General features: G+C 38.7%; 1 protein-coding gene across 1 annotated transcript in view; it reads left to right on the forward strand.

Annotated features, from left to right (window-relative positions):
• Nucleotides 1-5,341: 5,341 nt before the first annotated feature.
• LOC144967656 (uncharacterized) overlaps nt 5,342-23,570 on the forward strand; it is a 48,587-nt gene continuing 30,358 nt past the window's right edge. The window contains exons 1-2 of the mRNA XM_078905177.1: nt 5,342-5,532; nt 20,531-20,632. Of these exons, the coding sequence (XP_078761303.1) occupies nt 5,482-5,532; nt 20,531-20,632 (153 nt within the window). The 5' untranslated portion in view covers nt 5,342-5,481. The remainder of the gene's footprint in view (nt 5,533-20,530; nt 20,633-23,570) is intronic.

A 23,570-nucleotide genomic window follows, 5' to 3' on the forward strand; every position in this document is an offset into this window, starting at 1 on the left:
AAGGTCGAAAAAAAATGCCGAAAAAGCGTCCCATATTTTCGCGTTTTTTTCCTCTTTGTGATTCATCCAAATAAATGACACCTTTGAAACGGCATAACTTGTTTATTTATGAATGGATTTTCAAAATTCAAAAACATTTTTACTCAGTGGAGATAGGGCTTTGGTTTTAGACAAAAAATTTCCTCAAAAAGAGAAAAAAACATTTTTCATAGTCATTAATTTAAAGTAGAAATGATAAGATTAACATGAAATATTAGTTTTGGTCAGTGTCCTCATTAAAAAAACAAGCGGGTCCCCATAGCTCAGCTGGTAGAGCATTCGATTCCCAAGCAAAGAGACAGATATCAATCCCTGATGTAGTCGTAATTTTTTTTTCTACCCTCCCTACCCCACACTCACATTCACCCATCAGTGATTGGGAAGCTGGGTAGTGAGATCTGGCGGAAAGCACTTTGTGATAGACTAGCTTCATGGCATTCAACAAGCTCCTATCCAAGCAAACAATTGCTATTATCCGTTTGACGCTAAACTATAGCAACCCGGATAAACCCTGGCACACTTGAGTATGGTGACTCTGTAAGAGGAACTTGAAATCTTCTTCTCTCTCTTCGTGGCAGAACAGGGCGTGAACACAAATCTTCTCCTGTGCTGCAGTGATAAAGGCACCTCGCCAGGATGTAACTCCCATTTTGATTCTGTCCTTCTCAACTCTTCTCTTCCGTGTTTCTCTTGGTCTTCCCCTTTTCCTCTTGCTGTCAGTGACTGTCAGGTGTCCGTGTTAAAGCTACAAAAGAGAGACTGTTGTTTGGCATTCTTTACACATGTCCAATCCATATCCATCTTATGAAGGTCACTGTTTTACTTAGAGGAGGGATTTTCTTTAATTGATATTTTATATAGCATTAAATACAACAAACTAAACAAAAAGATTTTTGATTAATATTATCTTATTATCCACTAAACGTGCTCAAAGCGCTTTACGTCATCTTAATTTCAAAAGACGCCTCAAAGCTTTATGGAAATATTTATCCAGTTTCCTCTCTTCTCCCTCTGTCATTTTCCGTGTCTTAGCCCCCATATAATAAAACTGAGAGTGCGTTTATTGCTTTAAACAATTTGATTTTGGTTCTTCTTATTTTTCAAAATACTGTATTGGGTGTGAGAGAATAACAAAAAAAAACTTTAAAAGTTTAGAAGCCTTGAGCCGGCAGATTATAAATGATGCAAGTTTTGAAGTTTCACCGCAAGTAAACCCATTTATATTGGAATTTATGTACTCAAATTTTCATGAAAATATGTTGAAAATTTTGAATTTTATGATTATTTAAATAAACACAACCTATTCTGTCATATCAAAGTTTCGAGATGGAATTCACAACTTTGATGTAATCTGTCAATCATCCATTTTGATGTAATCTGTCAATCGCCCATTTTGGTGTAACATGTCAATCACCCATTTTGATGTAATATGTCAATCACCCATTTTGATGTAATATGTCAATCACCCATTTTGATGTAATATGTCAATCACCCATTTTGATGTCATCTGTCAATCGCCCATTTTGGTGTAATATGTCAATCACCCATTTTGATGTAATCTGTCAATCACCCATTTGACTTTATGACAGCGACCTCCGTGATACAATTGATTCTCTAATGTCTTGAGAAGGGATTCGATCCCATGCACTTTGAATAGACTCTTCATCCGTGCCCACCGTTGTACGACCCTTAGACCCATCTTGGACATCATTGAACATTGACCAAATGCTGTGGTCCATTCGATTCAGGTCAGGACTCATTGGAGGCCATTCAACTTTAGAAATAACTAAATGTCATTTTCTCTTAAAAGTAAGACTGCAGTGTTACAAATGTGTTACAAATGTGGGAAGTTGGCCCGTCTTGTTGAAAAACAAATGGCCGATCGGGATACAGTGAAACAAAGTCTGGAACATGTTTTTCTTCTGACAATATTTCATAATTTTGCACGTTCACTTCTGTGGTTGACGTATTGACACCACTACAAGCACCACCACCACCACCACCACCACCACCACCACCACCACCACCACCACCACCACCACCACCACCACACCACCACCACTATTTATCATCATCATCATCACCATCATCATCATCATCATCATCATCATCGTCAACACCATCAACAATACCATCACCAACACCGAATACCAGAAGACCCAGTTATTTCAAGATCAATACGATCCAAGAAACCCTACATTCCAACCTACAAGGGGAAGCAACTCCACATTAAATGTCGGGACCCAGTGGCACGGTACCTTACAAAAGATCAAGGAACCACAATAATATCACCATCCAAGGATTATCATCATCATCATCATCATCATCATCATCATCATCATCATCATCATCATCATTATTATTATTATTATTATCATCATCATCATCATCATCATCTCATCATCATCATTATCATTATTATTATTATTATTACTATTATTATTATTATTATTATTATTATTATTATTATTATTATTATTATTATTATTATTATTATTATTATTTTCTCCTTGGAAGTGTAAAGCATAGGCTACACACATTGTTCAACTGATCTTCTGGTTTCAGAGTGATGGCATCTTTCATTTTCTAGCCTAGATTATAAATGTTGGTCGTCAATAAAGATCAGCCACCCTCGCCCCATTCCTCCCCGTCATCATAAGACATCCTGCTACTAACATGATTCAATGTGTAACCGAGGACTGATTGCACACGTCAATGCGTTTTGAACCGGAAGAAATGAAGCTGTGACGTCACGACTTCTGCTTCCCATTTCTCTCCACGTGAGACACGATGTCAAGTAAATATTGACCGAACCAGCCACGTAAAGGGTATAGTGAGCTAATTATTTTGTGATTTACCATAGCATCGATCTGTAACCCATCTCCCCTCCCCCTCCACCTTACTTCCCCCCCCCCCCCCCCCCCCTCTTACCTCCCCTCCTCTCCACCCCCCCCCCCCCCCGGTCCCTTATACCTCCCCTCCACCCCTTGAGGATTAAAGAGTGTTTAGGTATAACATGCTTACCAGTGTTGAACACTTGCCAACACAACTGCCGTCGTCATCATCCTCATCCTCATCTCGTCATCATCATCATCATCATCATCATCATCATCATCATCATCATCATCATCATCATCATCATCGTCGTCGTCGTCGTCGTCATCATCATCAATATCGACAACAACAACAATATAATATCATCACCATTATCATCACCGTCATCATAATCACAAGTAAAAACGAACCATCTTATGAAATAAAAGGTATTAATAGTTGCTACAGCAACAATGGCGGCGATAGCAGCAATAGCAGCAGCAGGATGAAGAGGAGGAGGATTGAAGGATGAAGAGGAGACGGAGGAGGAGGAGGGGGAAGAAGAAGAAGAAGAAGAAGAAGAAGAAGAAGAAGAAGAAGAAGAAGAAGAAGAAGAAGAAAAGAAAAGAGCAAAAAATGCGCTGTAAAGGCAATCCATGCTAAGGCCCTGACCAACAGCAACTCATAAAATGTAAAACAACAACAACAACAACGATAGAAGAGGTAATGATAATGACGACGACAACGACAAAGATAATCAAGTAAGGTGATAAACACGGAGAGAACAAAAGGGCTGGGGGGGGGGTGAGAAGAGAGAGAGAGAGAGAGAGAGAGAGAGAGAGAGAGAGAGGGAGAGAGAGGAGAGAGGAGAGAGGGGGGAGAGAAAGAGAGAGAGAGAGGGGGGGGAGAGGAGAGAGAGAGGGGAGGGGGGAGAAAGATGGAGAGGGAGAGGGGGAGAGGGGGCGGAGAGAGAGGGGGGGAGAGAAAGAGAAAGAAAGAGAGAGGGGAGAGAGAGGGGGAGAGAGGGGGGAGAGGGGGGGGGAGAAAGAGAGATAGAGAGAGGGAGAGGGAGAGAGGGAGAGAGAGGGGGAGAGAAAGAGAGAGAGAGAGGCATGGAATGAGTTGAGGAGACTGGCTGTTATTGTACCCTCTATGAATATGAATGAGTTTGAATATCCCTAGTATCAGCGGCTCCTATAGGTTTATTGATCGGTATGTCATGCCGTATCTGGAAGTGTGAGGACAAAAGGTCTGGGTAGGTGTGTGCCAAAATAATACATGGGTACTTGTCCCGGATTTCGAGTCGCAGACATTACAATAGATTCAATTTTAATATTTCTTATTAATTAATTATTTAATCTCCATCGTACAAAAACGATCGCTCATTTAGAGTATAGAATATGGGGCTTATGATTTTAATTTTGTGACAGCGGAGTTATGTTTTATCGTTACTGAAATACATCAATACCATAATTTGACGTTTCTGAAGAGACAAGGATCTTTGTTATTTTATTATTTTAATATTTTTGGATGATAAAAGTCTATGTCGAATTTTAATCCTCGGTACATTAATTGATAACATAGTGGATATCAACCAAATTTATCTGACAACATTTTTACTAATTCGAATCGTGAGTTTTTCTTTTAAAAACATTTTAGGCGCATAAAAGAAAAGAATAAAAATGCTTTTACTCACCCCTTCGGCGCCTAAGAATACGCGAGATCAAATGAAAAACAGAAACATTTAAAACTGGTTTTCCGAGACACTGCATAGCAACAACGGTCTCTGAGTTCCATTGAATGTCGCATGTTATCCATCCGTTATATCTTCACAAAATAAACAGGAAATATAAGACCCTTTAATATTTTGTCCTTCTGAATTGGCCTTGTCGTGGTCTCTGCCTGTTGTTATACATGTTTGCCTTCAACAGAGTCAAGAGAGAAGGAATTACATTATAATAAGTTGACCTAAAATGCGAGTCAAATGATACTGACCGTTAACTTCCTGTTTACATTACCTTCGTGAGATCTCCGGTGAAAAGAGTTCGAGTTCACTTCGTCTCCTCTGCAGGGTTGCCAGTTTGGCATTTTAAATGCCAGATTCCAAAAATCTGGCATTTTTGAAAACCGTTTGGCATTAGAAAAATCATTTGGCATTTGGCATTTTCATTTGGCATTTTCTTTTCTTGTGTATTATACTTCAAATGACACCTTTTCTCAACCGTGGTGTAGTGGTTTAGCACTCCACTTAGTAGTCAGTAGGTAAAAAATTACCCCAACAGGAAATTTAGTATAATTCAAAAAAAAAAAAAAAAAAAGAAAAGAAAAGAAAACACGCAAGCCACCAGGATATGATAGTAAATTGTTTATCAAAAGTGAGTAGTTTTCTTAGTGGGGATGGGAGTCAACAGACTTTGGCATTTTTTGGAGTGTTTTGGCATTTTTTGAGTCTTCCACTGGCATTTTGTTGAAAAATAATCTGGCAACCCTGCTCCTCTGCCAAAAATAAAAGGATGGATGTCAGAACGTTGTTATACGAGGAATAACCCAACATCTTAACATCATTATTTCAACTATTGACCACAAAATGGAATATTTATTGTTATAGACCTACTGACAGAAATAGAAATGGCCAGTTCAAGTGGAAATGAGAATCGTCGAGATGAAAACACTGTCGAGGTTAGTCATCAGCTGATTTCATAGTCATGCATAGGTCCAGTCATGATGTTACTGTTTGTTCAGATCTTTATACTTTAGACTTTATGTTTATACATATCTTTGACAATTTGCTGTAGTCCTTTTCATATCACACTTTTGTATAAGCTGATGTTTGCTTCGTGTTATTTCCACGATGGCATTTTAAAAAACTAAGACAGACAGAGTCCTGAGAGTTTAGTTTGAGCTGACGAGACCAGCGACTCTGAGTCTGAGTTGAGAGACATGACCCAAGCCCAAGACCAAGAAAATGGGTCGCAATGAAACTATAGAAGAGTAAACCATACACGTTTGATAACATGAAGGTTAGATATTTAATATATTAGAGTATGCCGCTGTCTAATATTCTAGTTCCATATTAGGGATACCTTCCTATTTCCTTTTATTTCTCTGTTTTTTACTTGGTAAGTTGTGTAAGTAAACAGTGTAGACCTTGCCTTAGCCTTAACTTTTGAGACTGATAAAATTTATAAAAAGGGAGGGTCCCAATCGATGTATACTCATTTGTAGCTCTGATAACCCATATTGTTATGGGCTCACTATTGTAATGGAATACTCTCTAACCTATGCAAAATATTGTCGATTACAACAATTTTGATTTTAATACAAGCCCATAATTGCGTTCGGTTACCCGACCTGCAAAATATGTGCACCTCTGTTGTCCCAAACAACTCGTAATTCCTTTTTTATAAAAACATTTTGGTATAGATTAGATGTGGATACATGATGGTAGAAGACTAATCTCATCATTATCACTAGACATTCTAAATTATTAAATATGACATCCTAAGGAGACTAAACTAAAAATCATCCTACCCAGTTGCAAAATTATCTGCTAAGATACTGATTATTGCATCACAGAATCATAACCTAACAGTATATTCAGGAGGCAACAAAGTGCAAGTTAAATAATCCTATATATAGCTAGAGAAAAATACAACATAATAAATGAATGGAAATAAAAAAATAAAATAATCACAAAATGTTCTCAATCGAAAAAGACTGTACTATTTTGGATTTTTTTCTTCTGCATTTTTATCAGCTTTATATCGTGGTGTCGGATATTTATTTTTATACTCATTGATTTGTCAGTAGTGTCAATATATGACACCATGTGATGGGGGTATATGACAAAGAAACATGTAAATTTTTTTCTAGAGATTGAGTGATTATTATTATTTTCAAGAACAGGAAATAGAGGTCACCCACTGAAACTTTACCTCCAGCATTCCTAAGAATCACTGAGAAAAAATTCACTTGCCCTAAGAGTCCCCAACAAATGGAATAGTCTACCAACATTTGTTAAGAGTTGCCAACAAATGGAATAGTCTACCAACATTTGTTAAGAGTCGCCAACATATGGAACAGTCTACCAACATTTGTTAGAGTCGCCAACAAATGGAACAGTTAACCAACATTTGTTAGAGTCACCAACATATGGGAACAGTCTACAAACATTTGTTAGAGTCGCCAACAAATGGAACAGTCTACTAACACTTGTTGTAATGGCAAATTCCACAAATACTTTTAAAAACCATCTCGACAAATTTTGGTCCGACCAAGAATTCCTGCATGCCAACTTCAAAGCCAAAATTAAATTAAGTGGAAATGGGGCAGAAATGCGGGCAAAAATGATTGCATATATGAATATGATGAAAAGGCGCCTTTAAGGGACCTGTATCAGAAACCAACTATACGTAACTATAAGTGTAAGTAATTGATGCTACATTGGCAATTAAATTTTGCTTCATTCCCCACAACGAATAAACACACTGACCGATACTTATTCATGGCACATGAAAAAAAAATAATGATAATGATAAAATAATAATAATAATTATAATTATAATATAATAATAATAATAATAATAATAATAATAATATAATAATAAATAATAATAATAATAATAATAATAATAATAATAATAATAATGATGTGATGATGATAATGATGATGACAGTATAATAATAATAAATGTGATCCTTTCCAGATTGTCACATCACTGTTTTCGATATTGAATAAAATATTCATATTGAAATCATTTAGGTCCTAGTTGTTGCTTAGTAAACTGACCATTTTGTTAGTGAATTGTTGCTTGGGGAGACTGCATTTCTTATCAAACCCTAAATTATGGAACAATTATCGTGAAAATGGAATAAACATGACATTATTAGACTTTATCTCTATGTCCGCTTTAGGATCCATCTAGAAACTAGACTTGTAGGAATAATATTTATATTATCAGATTTATTTTGCATCTCCAATTAGGGTCTTTATTTTATTAGGGTTGTAATGCCGGAGGACTCTCGGTCACACCTTATCTTAGAGATGACCTACTTGGAGATCTTAGAGAAGAGTGGTTGTATTAAGAAGGGCTCCCAAAGAAGGAACTGTCCTTTTATTATTATTTTTTTTTACATTCAGAGCTAGACGTATGTCTGTTCAAAACAAAAGATATTATATAAACACATTGGCTGGGTGCTGATTATTATTTTGGGTGTACCAAAGTCTGCTTTAATGACAATAATAATGATAGAGATAATGAAGATGATGATGATTATTTTAATAATGATAATGGTAGTAATTACAGTACCAAGAGTAAATGCAGACTGATAGATGAGGCAGGGGGTCATTCAAGCAGTTTTGACTGAATTAGTATTGTTGTTATTATTGACAGTAACAAATAGCGTATCTTTTGATCCTGTCTCAGGCAATTGCATTTGAAAATAATGGCTGACAAAAGAACAAACTTCCATACTCTGTCTAAAATAACTCTAGCCTCTTCTTATGACCACCATAAATAGATTGTCCTAAACAAGTGCTAGTTTTACAATTTTATCCATTTTGCCGCCATGCAAAATTCTGCCCTGGGAGTACTGATAATTGATTAGAGCACTCGCTTCACATGCAAAGGGGCTGGGATCAACCTAGATGGTTGAGATTTTTATCTGATCCCCTGTCCACCCAGCAGTCACTGGGTCTTTTAGATCTGGTGGAAAGTACTTAGGGGTAGACATGCATCCTGTCTAAAGGGTAGCAAGCAATTAATATTGTCTTTTAATGCTTTCAAAACAAGGTTAAAACTCTGGCTCCATGAACCAGTTGGTGATGGTCAAAAGCCTTCATCTTTATCTAAAGGTACTGCTCTAGCACTCGAATGAGGACCTCAACAATGGAAAAATATAACAGCATACAATGAACACCATGGCAACAACTTGAAAACTTTGATTTTGCAGACGACATTGCATTGATTTCACACACACACACACACACACACACACACACACACACACACACACACACACACACATCAACAAATGCAAAATAAGACTAAGACCCTAACTGAATCATCGTCAAGAGTTGGTCTTAACATAAATAAAGCGAAAACGAAGTTTTTATGAATACGAGCTATCAACAAAAAATCCAATTAAAATTTCAAATGAAACCCTAGAAGAGGTAAAGACTTTTTCTGATCTGGGCCTTGGTAGTAGACACAAATGGAGGCACAGACAAAGATGTCGCTTCAAGAATTGGCAAAATCTGTATATCCTTTCAAGTCCTGAAGAAAATTTGGAAATCAAAAGACATTGGGGTCTCGACAAAACTAAGAATTTTTAAAACCAATATAAAGTCTTTATTACTGTATGGATCAGAAACATGGAGGAATACCAAAAGCATCACCAACAAATTGCAGACTTTTATAAACAAATGTTTTGATTATTTTGGGCATCACGTGGATGGCTAATCATTATCATCATTGCCTTTTTCACCCTGCGTCAGGGTATAGGCCACAGACAAACAGTTTCCATCCTTCTCTATCCTGAACTAACTTTTTTATCTCATTCCATGTCTTACCACTTCTCTGTATGTCAGCTTCTTTAATTCTTCTCCATGTTCCTCGTGGCCTTCCCCTTGATCTTATGCCCTGAGGGTTCCAGTCCAATACTTTCTTTGTTATAGTGGAGTCATTCTTTCTAAGTGTGTGTCCAATCCACCTCCATCATCTTCTTCCTATTTCCTCTCCCACTGGTTTCTGCTGTGTTCTTTTCCATACTTCTTCATTTTTTATTCTATTATAAAGTCAGTAATAAAGATATTTGGGAAGCTGCCAACCAACAACTTATCTATATATACGAATAAGAAAGAGGAATTGCAGATATTAGACCAGACACTTAGAAAACCTGCCTGCAACATCACAAGACGCTCTAACATGGAATCCCCTTGGAGGAAGAAGACACCAAGAAATAGTTGGTGAAGACACACGGTGGAGGAAGCAAGGAGAGGCAGATACACATGGAAGCAGGTGGAGAAGACACCCCAAGGAAGAGTCAATTGGCGAAGCAGCATTGATGGCCTATGCTCCGACTGGGCTTAAGGGGTGGATACACGTGGAAGCAAGCGGAGAAACAGCCCAAGGAAGCGTCAAATGCTCAATGATGGCCTATGCTCCGACTGGGGTTAAGGGCATATGTAATGTGAGTCAAGGATAGTTGTGTGACCATAAAGATGGTATTTATTACATTTTCTACAAGGGTGAAATAAAAGATGTTGAAAATCGATTAGCTTGGCTGATATCTCTTTGATCTACACACATACACACACACACACATCCAGAGAGAGAGAGAGAGAGAGAGAGAGAGAGAGAGAGAGAGAGAGAGAGATTAAGTTGTAATCTTTTTAAAAAAATAATAATAAATGGTGAGGGGGGGGGGGGGGGGGGAGACAAAAGCTTGGTACTTTCCTGACAGTCTGAGGTGCATTTAATTTGTGAAGGTATAATATTATTCAGAAGCTTGACACCAGCATGTACAAAGGTCGTTCCATTATCGTAATGTATTTTGGACAAACGAATAAAGAGTAAAGGCTACGGTCAACAATAGATGGAGGAATATTAAAATTGTGATACACTTTATCTGGTTATGTTGTATTCGACTTGACTTCGTTTGGTATTGACCTGCTGTCTGTATAGGGTCATTATCACAGCCATAGCTTTTGCTTAATAATGAGGTAACCATTTTGCTTGTTTCATAGGTTTAGTAAACAGGAATATAAACCATTCTCAACACACATACACACACTCACGCTCTCAAACACTCACACAACCCCCCCCCCCCCCACCCACACACACACACACACATGCTCATACCCCAACCATCGTCATTAGTTGATTGGGTTTGAGATCAACAACGTCTCTCATTGACAGGGAATATTTTAGGAGCAATTGGGATATCAAAGTCCAACAACCCGTAATTTATAAAGGGTGACATTTACAGTAACACTCGCTCTCCATCCACTCCACGTCCATCAATTCGCATACAGTAATGGACATGACAATGACGAATACCAACACAGGATCTGGTGTTAACAAACGTTGCCACGATACAACAAGGGCACCACCCAGACATGACGTCAGTGGATAATGATAAATTGTCACTCGCGTCTCAAAGACAATCCTAAGCAGGGCTGCTACTGCTAGATGGCCGCCGTCAACAAACGTGGCCAAAATGGAACCCTGCGTGGCCAAACACTAAAAACACTTTGACTCCCTTGAAATAACAATTCTTGATATGAATCGTGATGGCCCAAAAGATGTCTCGATCTATGTGAATAAAGTAGTATAATTAATGTAGACAAGTGTCTGTTCATAACAGGCAATATTTCCTCACAAAGATTGCCCATTCTCCACTTGCCTTTAAAAATGGATTTATCTTTAAAATAAAAATCGAATGTGTGACCCACCCCTCAAAACGGTATTATTTCGAGATGGTTTAGATTTAGATGCTAAAATTATGTATCCTATAGTCCAAAATATATGACTTGGGCACAGTTTTTGTGTCTGAGGAGTATGAATATGTGGCCCATCGCCTCCAAACGGTATTGTCGGGTAATTAAGCTGATGAAAATGGAATTCATAGCGAGAGATATTGACGTGGGGTGAGTTTATTGTAGGCTTTATTAAAGGGAATGAATTATGAATACATAGTGTTTTAGAATGCTGACATTTCATACTTTTGATCAGTTTAACTAGAATTTGACTTTTGAGCATCTGGGGGGGGGGGGAGGATTTGAAATCCAAAATGGATTTCAAATCCGTTTTTCCCCATCTGATCCACCCCTACATGATACCGTTTTGAGACGCTGGGTCACGCATATATATGTATATATCGACAACGACGTCCTAGTAATTTTGTCAAAGGTTTTTATAACGTAGGATAGTGTAGTATTTGTCCTTTAGACCGATTGTATAATGTAGTTAAAGCTATCTGACCTAAACCAAACCAGGGGAGGGGGAGAGGGGTATTTTGACATTTAAATTTGAATTAAAGTTGATTTACTGATGGAATCTTCTGTTCTCTTCTTATGTTGGTCACTTTGCCTTATCCTTTCTTATCCGCCGGGGATCCGATAGCTCAGGATAGAGCGCTCCGCTCGCCTCACACGCAAAGGGACTGAAATCGAGATTTTTCGCTGATCCCCGTGTCCACCCACACAGCAGTGATTGGATGAATGGTTCTCTTAGATCTGGCGGAAAGTATTTTGTAGTAGACTAGCGTCTTATCAAAAGGTTAGCAAGCAATTGCTATTGTCCGTTTCACGCTACTGAAACCGGGATAAACTCGGCTCCATGGGCCTAATGAAATGTCCTCGAAGGACCCCTTTTTTTTTTTCTTAGACAGTTGTGTACTTAGATATGTGTGGTATATTTTGTGTACCTCTTGTGTGACCTAAGATTGAGGTAAGCGTCATAAAACTTCTACAACTCTATTCTATTCTTTGAAATCATTGATATTAGTTATTCTGGCGTACTGTTTTTCTAAAGTGGGTTGTGTCTAGAATTGAAAGGCTGCATTGGATTATAATAACACTAATTGGTTGGCCTACTTCTTGTCTCGTAATGTCTGTGTTTGTCACGTCGGGTTGATGATAAATGTTATCGGCACACATCAAATCCATCGGACACTGGCAAAACTCCCTTTTCAAATTTTCTATATTATGCCCAGACATTTTTTTTTTTTACTTCAAATAACTATGAAATAAGATGTAGGCTACTGATCTTCTCATCTTGTCAAAAACGCTTAAACCAGATTCATTTCTGTTGAAATGTGTGTCGAATGTTTTGGAAGTCTCGTGTTTGAAATGTTTTGGCAATTTGAGGGTTATCATGAATTATCAATATTTGAAGGGAAAACTATCAGGCCAAAATGGAACAAAAGTCTGTTCTGTCGTCACACGGGGACATAGGATAATGCGGGGACCATAGTACTCACGAATCCAGTCTAAGAATAATAAAAACAATGATATTGTGATATTGTAATTGGTGAAAGGAGCGCAGATCTGCTCCTACTCCCTCTCCCCTTTTCCCCTCTTCTTGCAGCATCGATTCCATGCCGGAATCATTCACTCGTCATATCCAATTAGGCAAAAAGCCTCGTCTTTATAAAAGGGATACGCTAGTCTGGGTGATGTCAGGATTTTGGTAGGGACGCGTCGAGATGGATTTGGCTGTGATTACTGTGATTTGATTGTTCGATGGAATTTTGGAGTTTGGAGTAGGAGTCTTCTTCTTGTTCCAAGGTGGTGTGGAGAGAGAGTTGCTTCTTGTTCTTGGAGGATGGAATTGGAAGAGAGAGAAAGATACAGAGATTTTTTGTGGATTTTTCGGACACATTTTGTCACAAATCTAGATCAGCGATTTGGTCACTGTTTTTTCTCTTTATCTTGCCTGTTTGTATCGCGCCATCGTGTTTAGTTTCCGAATGACATGGTTTAGTGTCACATGACTTTTTATTGTCCGTATATATTTATTTGTGAACACGTGGGTAATTCTTAAGTAAAAAAGATTTTGTTGAGACAACTTTCGGGTTGTAAAAAAAAAAGAAAAAAAAAAGTAGCGACTGATATGGTCAGTGTGCAAGTTTGTTATATTATCATTGTGGTCGTTGTATGCTGGGGGAGGGGGGGGGGGGGGGGGGTGTTCAATGGAATAATTTGAGTGCTTTTCTTGGTGTCAGTGTGAATCATCGAATTAAACCCCTCGTTTATTTTTGTTAATTTTGTTTTGTTTTGTTTATTGTTTTTATTTTGTTTGTATGTTTTTTGTTTTTGTTTTTTTTTTCAGCTAGATTGTCTTATTTGCGCTTTTGTCTACTCTATCATCTTTTCTTACAACTGTTGTTGTTTTGACCTTAAAGTGTCGGTTGTGCCTTGAACTTCCTGGAATTATATTTTTTAAATGAGCAAATGTTTCCCCATCTGCCATGCAGGAACAAAAGGCTTTTGTTTTCATTTTATCGAGAAAATCCTTCGGCTTCAAATATGACATATCCAAGTCATCTAAGACTTATATGTCAGTTTGAGTTTGAGGATTTTTGGACATATTTTGTGTGTGTGGAAGTGTTGGGGGGGGGGGGTGCTAAACCGATAGTTATGTTTAGTAAAATGTTGTCAGACCAAATTTTAAAGCGTTTCCTGGGAGAAGGACAGCCATAATGTTATAGTTATAGGCCATGTCAGACCAATGTGTTATTATAGCTCCATGTCGGGGTGTATCGTACACCGGGGATTGTCGTCTCTGGACGAAGTGGGGATATCACCATTTGCATTTCTTCTATCTCTTCTTATTTTGTTTTCATCCAATAATTGCCGTAATATGTGTGAAGGGTTTTCGTGCTTGAGTTGTAGTAAAAAAAAAAAAAAGGGGGGGGGTGGAGGGGGATCGATAGGCGATTAAAATGATTGGGGTCCGACGTGTCGGCTCACGTTCTTGGCTCAGATGGATGTTGAAGTGTTTGGATTGTATTCGATAACATTTTCCAACTGGATCGTACTCGTGTTGTATGTCATGGGGAATGGACAATGCTTAGCTACACGTTGTAACCAACCCACTGATGGAGCGTGGGACTAAAAATAGCTCTTACGCCTTTCCTCGAAAGTTCCGGAAATGGATTTTCTATTTATTTTTTTTATAACAAATCCACCCCTCATGACATTACAAAGTATTGAACAAAAATGAATACATAACAGCTTCGAAATTTTACAAAATACCACACATGGAACGTTACGGTATTCTGTTCTTTTTCAAAGCTGCTGTATATGTATTCACCGTTGTTCGTTACTTTTTACAACCCACATTTCTGGCAGCTTTAGTATCACCCGGGGGCATTTTGTGTTTCTTATTTGTGACTCATCGCCTCAAACTGGTATAAACCCGGGTGAATTAGATACTGAAAATTGTATCTGAATTCAAAACTATGTGAAATTAGGGTTAAAGTGCTTTACGTGTACACACCTTTCTATCTCTGATCATTTTAATTTAAAATTCATTTCATCTGCTTCATCCTGATATAGTACCAAACTGAGGCGATGGATCGCATGGACAAACAATGAAATGACTGACTTAAGCATGAACAAACACTGAAATGACTGACTTAAGCATGAACAAACACTGAAATGACTGACGTAAGCATGAACAAACACTGAAATGACTGACGTAAGCATGAACAAACACTGAATCATTAGGTGAGAATTTTGTACAGACGTGTTTTGAAATCTGCGATGAGCAAATTCAAATGATGACTCGAATGTAAACAAATCATTGCCGGTATGGCGATTTCATAGAAGCTTTGATTATTTGAAATTAGTTTTGTCTGGTTGATATTCTTAACATAGCCTTGTGTATTTATTTCGAATCGTATAAACTTGTTCTATGAAAAGACGTCGAACTTGAGTAGAACGGATTGAGTCTCTGTTTGGCTAATACCGACATGACACGGTGGTGATACGTCAGCAGCATTCTATCAATAGTGTTGTCAACCAATCAAAATGTCCATGTACCGACGTGCTCTCAGACAGAAAGGCAAAAGACGCCGTCCTCTTTCAGCTGGTTTCCTGGACGATAAACAACGACAATCCTGTCACACCGGTCAGGGGTTTGACAATCCTAGCATGTTACCAGATCGAATGGAGGCCATTTGCAGGTCAAGGTCAGACAATGGAGACACCTTACTGTCGTCATCTGTGACCTTCACTTCTTTAAAATTGTCTAAATCCGGAGACAACATCAAATCTCCGACACGCGCTTGCGGCCCGCCAAGAATGTTCTCGTCTACGAAATTGCCGTCTCCTCCTCAAGAAAAACTGCGGACGTCTGTGCCTCTTCTATCGATCCCGAGCAGCCTTGAAGCTAGACACGTTTCAAAACGAAAGCAGAGAAATACCACCTGCAACGAGGTGAACAATGAATCTAGCGATTCGTCATCGTCTGGGGCTAGGGTAGTTAGCGGGAATGATATTATAGATAATGATGCCGCTTGTCCCAACGATACAGTATCTCTACCGCATGATTCTACAGCAGGGATGAAAGGTGCTCGTGGAGTGAATGTGACATCGCAATCCCAGAAATCAAATGTTCCCGAGTCATTGGGAGAACCAATCAATCTTTGCCCTACGTCGTCATCCGTTTTTCCTGACACGCCCTTGACATCACATCATAGGATAATTGGAAGGACAAGGAATAATTTGAGTCGTGTGCAAAACTCGAATGTCCAAGGAGAAGCGTCTCGATCTGGATCACGTAGTGTTGATGTGACTGATGAGTCAGTCGATCTTATGGCCGTGTCTAGGAATGCCTGTCATCGTGATGGAACCAGTAACATGCCTAGCTCTTGTTGTCTTACTTCACGAAAAATGATATCACAAGCTTCACCTCATGCAGCACAAGAAGACGTTGTAATCTTGGAAACTATAAAAAGCAGTCGCAGTGACCGGTCTGCCTCTGTCAAAAATATCAAACTGTCTGACTATGGGAACCATGTTGGTCAGCAGGATGGATCGAACTCTGATGACAAAGGTGATGTGATGCTGGATTCTCTAGAAAATGCATGTGGTGGGCAACGGAAAACGGCGACAGAAAAGGTTGAGACCAGACATCGAGTCGTGAAAGAGGAGCCTATGCTCGTAGTTCCTTCGGAAATGTACAGTGAGAGTTGTCCTAGTGTTGGTAAACGTGACGGTGGTCAAGATCGCGCTAGGCAAGCACTGGAAACCGGGATTAGTGAAAGCAATGTGGATCACATCAGCTTGGAAGAAATCCTGGTGACAAATGCTGACGTCATTAAAAAGAAGATAAAAACAGGTCGTGAGATCGTCATCACAAAGGTAGGAATAGAAGCCTTACTGATACTGATTGTAATTTTAAAAACCAACCCTAACTCCAGCACCAACTTTAATCTATGTATGTTCCCGTTCTCAGTGTAGTGATGGTGACTGATTTTTCCGTGTTATTAGTGTTAAAATAAATTCTTTTTATGGGCTTGGGTTTTCAAATCGATCACCTGTGCTGCTCTAGTCTCTAGGGATGTCAACCCTTCTGTCCCTTTCCAAGTGGCTCTATGTGCTACTACTACTAGAACAATATTGTTTGGCTTTGTCCAATCCCTGTTGGGAACTTTTGGAAGTAAAATGTCTTGTTAACCATCTTTTTATTATACGTTTCTGTGAGTCATTGATGTCGACGTAAAATTGAATGTGTTCATTTTGTCGGGAATTATGTGAGTGCGTCTGGATAGCCTCAGACGAGGTGGATGGTTGGTTTTCGGATCAATAAGTACGACTCTCTCTCTCTCTCTCTCTCTCTCTCTCTCTCTCTCTCTCTCTCTCTCTCTCTCTCTCTCTCTCCCTCTCTCTCTCTCTCTCTCTCTCTCTCTCTCTCTCTCTCTCTCTCTCTCTCTCTCTCTCTCTCTCTCTCTCTCTCTCTCTCTCTCTCTCTCTCTCTCTCATCTCTAGTTTGCCTTCTTTCTCTAAGGGCGACACTCTTATCGTTGGAGTCTTTTGACTGTTTCATATTATTATTTATCTCGATGCTCATCTGGCCAAATGATGTTGTAAACGTTACACTCCCGAAACAAATCACCCCCTCCCCCTGCCCCACTATATCCCGTGAGATGTTAACTTTTACAGATATACCACAAACCAGATCGTCCGAATGCAAGGATTATCAATGCGTATAGAGGAGTGGTGAATATGAGTAGGTGTTGATGATACAGTTCCAGACAAAGCAAAAAGAAAGACACCAGAAAAAAAACTCACCACAAGAGTTAACTTTACTCGACCAGAGGCTCGAACCTCAGGCCATCAGTCGGGAGGTCTCGAATTCAATTCCCATTGGAGAAAAGCTGATTTAAAAATATGAATGTTTACTTAGTTTGTCTAGCACTGCATTATTCACATCTGGACGTTATACCAGGGCGTCCTCCCAACTGATTCAATCTCATGCTATTGAAATAAATAGAAATAAAGTCATTGTCCCCTCGTCACAAACTGATGTCTTCTCTTACACACCGGCGGTGAAGAGAACTATAGAAAATATATGTCAATTTTAAAGTTGACGTTTTCACGTCAATGTTAACGGGTAATAATTATCAGAGATCCGTTTATTTGTCCTCCTAGCGTGTCCGGACTGTACAAGTCTGATAACCCAACGCAAGTGGGGCTATTTTTATTATTGTCATTGTTGTAATGTAGAACAATCTTTGTCAATTGTTCGCTTTTCTTTTTGGTTCTTTTCTCTTTACAATAATATGAGGCCATATCAATTTGGTTTATGAGACCCGGTACTAGATATGAACTGATGTGTTTTGTTAAACGTGGATTGACAAAATAGGAAGACGTCCATTATTTCTCTCGTCTTGCAATTTGCAACGTTTTAAATTTAAATTCGAGTATCTGTTCATAAATTTCAGAATGGCAGGTTATATAATTTTAATGGTAGATAGTTCAACAATTTTTTCCTTGCATGGCATTTTGTTGAAATTTTAAAATCAATAATGAGAGACATAATTTACCTGTTACCTGGTGTACAAGACGTAACCTGTTTGCTTCCCTAGTCCACGCACCACACAGACACACACACACACACACACACACACACACACACACACACACACTTCTCCCATCTTATTGTTGTGAATTTCGACTAGGGGAATTTGCCAACGGCTGACGCCACTTATACAGATTAAATCCAAACCACCAGATTCTTTGCTCTGTATTCTCCTTTCATTTTCAGACTAAAAGCATTACGATTTTGTGCGATGTTTCTGTTTTGTTTTTGTTTTTTTTTTGTTTTGTTTTTTTTATGTTTTTGTTTTTCATTTCACATTTGTGACCCATGCCATCAACCTGGTAATAGAGAGACTTAGACGATTATACGCATCACGTATCATCATCACGTATCTATCATATGATCATTCATTTATACGTAAAAATAGTGCCGCTATGCGATATTTGACTAATTTCACATTGTAAACAGGCCCGTGACCCATACAAATCGCATAACGGCTCTATGTTTACACATAAAATGTTCATGTGTGTGATTAATTCGTGATACTTGATACGTATGGCCACTCTATTATATCGGCATGGACCAGCAAATGAGAAAAAATGAATGTCAAGTCAGAATGATCAGAATTTTGATTTATTTATTGTTTCTTTTAGTTCAAAAAAGAACTGGGAGACAGCGTGGCTCAGCGGTACGATCTTTGCGCTGTATGGCCTTAAGCAAGTCACCTCGCCCTAGCTTAATTTGCGGCACTGCACTGCGGCTGACGCCTGGATTATTCCAGTCTTCCCTTGAAATAGAACCTAGAGAAAAATTTCCCCCGTGGGATGAATAAAGAGAATTTTATTTATTATTGTTATTTATTTTACTCACTGAAGACATTTAAAACTCAAATTCTTTTAAAATAGCTTAAAATTAAGATTTTCAGCATCTAAACCACCACAACATAATACCGTTGTGAGATGATTGGTCACATTTCATAAAATGGTTGGACATTTTTTGTTGTATTGTGTTGGAGCTTCATGGGAAAAAATATTTTAAACAATTTTTAGATGGAGATGAATAAATAACCATTCCACTGCGTTAGGATGAATACAAACATGTTATGCTTGGAATTAGGGTAGATTATTTCCATTGGGACAAACTTATTACTTCAATTCATTCCTTCTACTATAGAAGGTACAAAGGTGACGTCACTCAGCTCTTTGTCATTATTTTTAGACAACCAGTTAGTGGTTAGTCCTCACTAAATTATATCAATCAGACTATAAACGTTAAAGGTCACATCCACAAACAATTTTGTGCTTTGGTATGTTTAATTTGGCTTGCGGATGTTGTGAGTACTGTACCTAAGCGTATAGCATAAATACCTCAATTTATCATACATTTTGACAAGATGTTGCAGGCACTGAAATCTAAATCTATCTGACTGTTCTGTGTAAAATGTGTACTATCTAACTCTTCATGGGCGTTGATAGATATGACATCTAAAACCAGAACAAATTTCAATTTAAAGAGGTCAGACCGTAGCCTTCGTTAACTTGTAGCCCGAGACCTTTGAATTAGGTCACAATTCAAGGTGACGATCATCAAACAAAGGAAACCGAGAAGTGAGTTGCCGCCGATAGTGCTCAAGGTATCAAATGATCTCACTGGTTACACGATTGAATACAACTCACCACCGGGGTTTTTGTGGGTTTTTTGGTCCGTGCCAAGCTGTGCGTGAAGGAAGGCGACGGTCTGACTGGCTGCGACTTAAATTAAGCATCCATTATGCTGCTTACTTTTGGGTTTGTTTGTTTTTTTGTTTTTTATTCGAGTCTGAACAAAGTGCAACATCCACCAATTGTGCTCAAAGTATTTTACAAGGTATCTCAACCTAACAGCAACACTTAACATGTAGGACGAGACATGAAGTGTATAAGGCACTTTTACCATACTTTTTAGACAGAGACAACAGTTACCTGCTATGTAATTAAGTGTGATGTGAAAATATGAGAAAAGAGACTTTTCCTAAAACGTTGCGTTACCCTCAGCATGGCTCAGCCCTGGGATCGATAGACCCAAGAACCCATGCCCTAGACTACAAAGCGTATTTACAGTTTCCTACAATGTCTTCTCCATAGAGCCTTGCCGAGGTGTTCCGATGTTTCATCTGTATGGAAAACCTGAGGGATGCCCGTCTGTGTCCACACTGCTCCAAGCTGTGCTGCTATCCATGTATCAGGGTAAGGATGTCTCCATGTTTGGGTTAGTATGTGCGTACACGTGTGTGTGTGCGCGTATATGTGTGTGTAAATGTGTGTGTGTGTGTATTTGTGTTTGTACATGTGTGTGTGCGTACATGTTGTGTGTGTGTGTGCATACATGCATGTGTGTGTACATGTGTATGTGCGTACATGTGTGTGAGTACAAGTTGTTTGTGTGTTTGTGTGTTTGTATTTCCTTAACCACTTAACTGCCTGAAAGACACTTTCACTTAAACCTGCCAACTAGTACACAAAATCAGTAGAAATACACATTTTTGCCTTCAATTTCAGAACTTCATGAGCATCTGTAAGTCATTAAAACTTATAGAAGATTAACGTTGATGCCAGACTATATAATTTAAAGGATTTTGAAGTGTTATTCAATCCCTGGGACGGTCAAACATTGATCTATAAAGTAAACTGTAGCGACTACTGCATTTATCTCATAAAAACTACTAATTTTTAAATGTTCAAGTAGGATGTCTGAGAGGTTTTGCCCATAGGAGGGCAGGATCGTTTAAATTTGTCGATATTTGGAGGACACGTTTTCTGGCCAAATTTTCAAATGCTTGTCTTTCTGGAGTCCGGTGGTTAAAAATTTTTTTTAAAGATTTAACTCTCCTTTTGTCACATGAATGGACAATCTGACAAATTGTTTGATTTATGAGTGAACACCACAATTTGACCAAATGTCTAATTTCAAGTAATTATAATTATTAGATGGTCTCTCACAGTGATGCCAAAACTCCGGTTTCACCGGAAAAAACTCCGGTCTGGAGCCAAAAATTCCGGGCTCCGGGCAACTTCCGTCAAATTCCGGTGAGGTCAATTTGTTCCAAGGATACCCCCCCCCCCCCCCTTTCCAACCACCACATCATCACTGCCACTAGTATTACAAACATCATCACTACCACTACTACTGCAACCACCACCACCACATCATCATCACTACCACTACTACTACAACCACCACCACATCATCATCACTACCACAACTACTACAATCACCACCACCACATCATCATCACTACCACAAATACCATCACTATTACAATCACCACCACCACATCATCATCACTACCACTACTACTATAACCACCATCACCATATCATCATCACTACCACTACTTCTACAACCACCACCACCACCACCACCACCACCACATCATCATCACTACCACTACTACTACAACCACCACAACCACATCGTCATCACTACAACTACTACTGTACCCACCACCACCACATCATCATCACTGCAACTACCACAACTACTACAGCCACCACAATCACATCGTCATCACTACCACTACTACTGCAACCACCACCACCACATCATCATCACTGCAACAACCACCACTACGACATCATCATCACTACTGCTATAACCACCACCACCACATCATCACTACCACTACTACAACCACCACCACCACCACTACATCATCAACCACTACTACAACAACCATCACCACCACATCATCATTACCACTACTACTACAACCACCACCACATCATCACTACTGAAACGAAAAGCCGTGCCTTTAGTTGTTCAGTGAACTCAACCTGACCGCATGCCTTACCACCCAGTCAGCCCCCTTCGCCTTTGTGGGGGCGTGACCTCGGGGTCATGATAACAATTACCTGTTGAATGATTGTTACTCCCAGTCATTACGCGTGTTTGTTTACTTTGTAAACCTGCTATCCCAAGTTTAATTTGATCATGAACGCAAAGAAATTGACAGAAAGAAAATATTTAGAAAATACTGAGTATTATGATATAAATTCGATTCTCATAGTGTTAGTTGAAAGGAAGTTATTGTTAATTATAAATTACTCATATTTTGAGAAATAATTAACTTATTTTTAACTTTACCCCCAAATTCCAAAAAAAAAAACGACACGCTCAAATGCAATAAAACTTGGTTCAATTTAAAGACAAACATTAAGAGAATTTACTTACGTCGTCTCTAAATGGACTTGTCAATCAATTCATAGTAATAGCCGTTTATATTTGGGATACCGTAATTGTTTCGTATAAGTCACCAAAGTACACAATGAAGACAATCTTTTCTCACAGTTTGAATAACAGAAAACATAGATAATTCCAAATTCCGGGATGGTTTTAAACATTTATTTGTACAAAACGTAAATGATGTGTATTATCTATCTGACTTTATGTGTGTATGTGTATTTATTGCAATACTGTCTGTCGGCGTGAGCGTATGTGTGTTCAAGACGTAGGAGAGGGAGGTGGGGGTGGGGGGGGGGGGAGAGAGAGAGAGAGAAAGAAAGAGATAGAGATAAATAAAATAGATAGATAGATAGACAGAGAGAGAGATAGAGATTAGAGATAAATAAAATAGATAGAGAGAGAGAGAGAGAGAGAGAGGAGAGAGAGAGAGAGAGAGAGAGAGAGGAGAGAGGAGAGAGAGAGAGAGAACTAAAATGGGGGGAAAACATGATTCTCAGGAGAGGGAGGGAATCCAAACTCCTGCTCTATTATGTCACTTTTCTTTCAGTCAAAAGTCACATTATAATTTCAAATTGTTTAGGTGTCTCTACCTGTCTAATACTTTGTAAACTGTCCTGTATTGTTTCTTGATAATTTAATTGATATTTTCTGTCGTTCTTTTCTAATCTTATCTTCTATTCTGGTACATGAGACTGTAAGTCAGGGGAAACTTGAAGAAGACTGGTTGTCATTATAACATTGTCTACTGTGATTTCTGTGGAGTGTGATGAATGTGTGTCTTGCGTTGTGTCTAAGGTTTGAATGTCACTTGACTGCCTATCTTTAATGCAGCCGACTCGTATGTTGGTAAATGTTTCACACACATTGCACATTGTAATGTCACTGGGGACAAAATCTGTCCACAAATGCTGACTGTTTTTTACAATAGTCCGGGAGTTTATT

The sequence above is a fragment of the Berghia stephanieae genome, chromosome 3, assembly GCF_034508935.2.
Source record: "Berghia stephanieae isolate SIO BIC M18660-M18661 chromosome 3, UCSD_Bste_1.3, whole genome shotgun sequence".
Lineage (NCBI taxonomy): Eukaryota > Metazoa > Mollusca > Gastropoda > Nudibranchia > Aeolidiidae > Berghia > Berghia stephanieae.